Source organism: Conger conger, chromosome 7 (genome assembly GCF_963514075.1).
Source record: "Conger conger chromosome 7, fConCon1.1, whole genome shotgun sequence".
Classification (NCBI taxonomy): Eukaryota; Metazoa; Chordata; class Actinopteri; order Anguilliformes; family Congridae; genus Conger; species Conger conger.
In genome coordinates this window covers 24,992,026-24,995,896 of record NC_083766.1, presented here as the reverse complement: position 1 = coordinate 24,995,896, position 3,871 = coordinate 24,992,026, and the positions used below count along the sequence as shown (strand labels likewise).

The window sequence follows — 3,871 nt, the reverse complement described above, 5'->3', positions numbered from 1 at the left end:
GATATGCTGGAGGTGTGTTTTGAGGTAACAGGAATGTGCTTTTAAAGTTGTCTAGTCAAGTTAGCTTTCTCAGTTAGCCTAAACCTAATTGCTTGTGCAGTGAATCATCCATGTCCCAAAAACAATGTGTATGTGTGTGTGTGAACAGGTCAGGCATGTTGGAGTCAGGTGTGGACAGGATCATTACCCAGGTGGTGGACCCCAAGCTGAATCACATTTTCAGACCCCACATAGAGAACGCCATCCATGACTTCCTCTCCGGTGACAGGAAGGAGGATGGGGCCCCGGGCGCACCCCCACCAGAGGCGGAACAGCAAGAGGCCCCCAGCACCCTACCAAAAACTCCCTGAGGTTTGTGGTCCTAAGTGCCGGGGTCTGGGTGAAGGAAGGGGTCGGAAACACAAGGATGTGCCTTCGGAGAATAAAAGGAAATAACAGGAAAGAGTACCCAAACACCAGAGAAGCAAACACACACAATTTTCATTTAAACCACGCAGGAACACATATACCTGGGCTCTTTTCTATTTAGCCTGAACTCAGCAGCGCAGTCCCAGTCCCAGTACCTAGCTTTCAGTTTTGGCGCTTGGTTTGTTTTGACTCTCCTGGCTTCACCACTTTTTCTGCACCAAGTAAAACAAAATGTGAACAAAGATTTTGGGATAATCTAAGGTTACATTTCAGTTTAGCATTAGCACCGCCAAACAGTACAACAGATAGTGATAGGCTACCAGCCATCGTCACTGTTCTCCTCTCCCAGTTGGCACTAGCTCCTGTAGTACCGGGTGGCCTGTAGCATGTGAAATACTGTTTGCCATGCACCTTGGGTAAGTAAAGGGTGGAGGAAAGATTGGTTTTGTGGCTTACTCTGTGCTTCTGTCTGCTCTCTTGTGAAGGTGCAGGATGGAAGAGTAAACATGGTGCTTCACTCAACATATTAACTGAATTCACCTGTTCCAAACGTCGTCCAACACAACGGTGGAACGAGAGAGTGATGCAAAATGGCTACTGCGTTCCAAACCCCCCCCTCCCCCTCTATACTGCTCCATATTGGGCAGCCTGTAGCGTAGTGGCTAAGGTACGTGACTGGGGAAGGTTGTTGGTTCAAGCCCCGGTGTAGCCATGATAAGATCTGCACAGCTGTTGGGCCCTTGAGCAAGGCCCTGGTGTTCCCCAGGTGCGGCTGCTGCCCACCCAGGTGCGGCACACCAAAGACGACATGCCTCACATCGGGAGGGGAGTCTCGAGCATTTGCGCAAATAACATGTCATGCTCTATGGAAATGTGTTTTTCAGCTCCTCCTTAAAATCTTTTTCAAAAATACTTTTCTGCACTTAATTCCTCCATTTTTATTTATGAAAAATAAGTAGCTTTGGCATTCTTAAGCGGGTCATTTCCCATGGGATTGTTTGTGTTTTTCTTTTGTCAATAAATGAGTTCGCAATGAAAAGGGCACATGGTGTTATCTGTAAAAATGAAATGTGTGACTCGTATAGATGTGCCTGCATAGCAACCAAAGACAAACAGGCAAAAATACTTATTTCAGTTTTGTTGTTTGGTTTAATTTTTTGTTTTTAGGTCTTAGCAGCTTGTGAGCTCCTTTTTATTTTTAAACATGATTATAGATGCACATTAGATGCACACTCATATATTGAGTTTTAGTGAGAGCAGGGCCGTGGTCTGGGACTGATCATGGAATGGCGTAATGGGTATGCTTTGATTTAAAATATTTTGTCCTTGTTGAAGTATGACTTGTCTATACATTTTTATGATTAAATTTTTAATTGATCTGGCACATGTGAAATCTTTTTGTGTCAATCTCACAACATTCTCTGGAAACTATACATTGATCAAATAATGTAGGAGCAGCCTGTAGCCTAGTGGCTAAGGTATATGACTGGGACCCACAAGGTTGGTGGTTCAAGCGCCGATGTAGCCACGATAAGATCTGGACAGCTGTTGGACCCTTGATCAAGGCCCTTAACCCTACATTGCTCCAGGGAAGATTGTTGCGTCAGTTTTCATCACTTTAAAATTACCTATTTAAAGGAACTATTTAACACTGACTGAACAAAACAACTTGACCTGAATGTATATGTGACTGTGAATGCTCATAACGCTTTTCTTCGTTTTTACAAATGATTTTGTGAGAGAAGCCAGCTGCAGTGAAGGGAACCGTTGCCCCACAGCAGAGAGGAAGAGGGGAGAGGGGTCTTGACCCGGGGGGTGGGGGGTGGAGGCTCTCGGGTTTCCTAAGACGGACACAGATCCCGGGACTCCAGCTCGGCCTGACGTCAGTGTCTGCTCATGCTAATTAATACCTTTCCTCCCTGAGGCCCTCCCATCTGTGGGAATCCGACCCCCACATCCTTAACCACGGCATTTTCAGCTGTCTGGCGCGGGAGGAACCAGAAATTGGGGTGAAGGACTCTTTGTCCTCCGTGTACCCCCAGACGAGCCACCCTCCCCCTTCGCCATTCAGCTCCTTCTCTCCGATACTGAGAGAAAGGTATCTAGGTTATATTCATTGTATGTTATTTTTTTTGTATTATTTACGATGTGAAACCAGGGGTAATATGTAACCAATCTGTCTCATATAATAACAATAACTTTTTAAATGTTCACATTGTTGTATAGTTGAAATGCATTCGATTTTTCAGATGTTTTCATGGTTTATTGTGACTGTGAGCATGGTGCGTATTGCACACAAACATTACACTTGCTTGTTTATTTATTTTGAGGTTGAGGACACAAGTTTCAGTGCATGAAAAACTTATCTCAAGTTCTGAGCTGCAACCTGGGACAACACTGCTTTTTGGCCACCAGGGGGCGCAGTGATTCAACATCACTTTTGCCTTATTTTCTCTTCAACACTTCATTGAATTGGTCAAACCTGAATTGCTCAATTACCACATAATTTGTTCTCAGAAACATCAGAAACATGGACAATTGGAGCTAGAAGTTCATTGTTAAAATATAGACACAATGTTGACTCAAATAAAGCAAATTGTGCTCCAATGAAAGTGACATGAGTTAGCCTACATTTCCGTGTTAGAAATGGTAAGCGAACGTGTAACTTGTCCATGAAAAACAAGTCTCTTAAATCCACGCAGTTTGTACATTTATATTGTTTAATTTGCAACCAAAAATGAGTGGATGGTGACATGGATTTTTCAGGGGAAAAAAATAATGTTGTTAATTAAATATAATTGGCTGGAATTTGGGGCGATGTGCTTCATTGAATCCAAGCCCGCTGAATTACAGAAGGAGCCAGGTTTTACTGGAGTCGACTCGTTGCACGTTGCATCAAGAATGTAGTGACACAGCACCTTTGGCTTGGGATACGCAGCAATTAAATCGGAGGGTCCTCGGAGAGGGCTGCTAATGCGGCGTGCAACGGAATGCTAACCACATTTGGAGCGGGAGGGGCGAAACTGACATTACATTTGTCTTCAGGACATTATAAAATACCAGAGCCACAATTAAAACAGGGAGAATGAATGGGCTGCGGGTGAGGGGGTAGGGGGGGCCAGGGGGTAAGAGAATGACCCTTTTCTGCTTCTGTGCACAGCTGTGCACTGGTCTCCTGAGTGCCCAACAAACTCCTGTCCACAAGAGAGTAATTCAGCTCCTCGGTAAAAAGACGTTATCGCCGTCAGACATCGCTCACCTGGCGGTGGCGCGATTTAACAAAGACAATCTCAAATCAAACTTTTTCCTCAATTTTGACATTTTTTAAAATAACCATACGAACACGCCTTAAAGTTTATATTCCATAATATATATATATATATCTTCATAAAAACGCCATCGTTTACCAGTATGTTGATGAAATATCCTTCAATTTTCCATTGTCCTCCAATCAATATCGTTT

General features: G+C 43.8%; 1 protein-coding gene across 1 annotated transcript in view; it reads left to right on the top strand.

Moving 5' to 3' along the window:
- The window catches only part of bod1 (biorientation of chromosomes in cell division 1), a 2,884-nt gene extending 1,092 nt beyond the window's left edge, over positions 1 to 1,792 (top strand). The window contains exons 3-4 of the mRNA XM_061248794.1: positions 149 to 351; positions 894 to 1,792. Of these exons, the coding sequence (XP_061104778.1) occupies positions 149 to 350 (202 nt within the window). The 3' untranslated portion in view covers position 351; positions 894 to 1,792. The remainder of the gene's footprint in view (positions 1 to 148; positions 352 to 893) is intronic.
- The last annotated feature ends 2,079 nt before the right edge of the window (positions 1,793 to 3,871 follow it).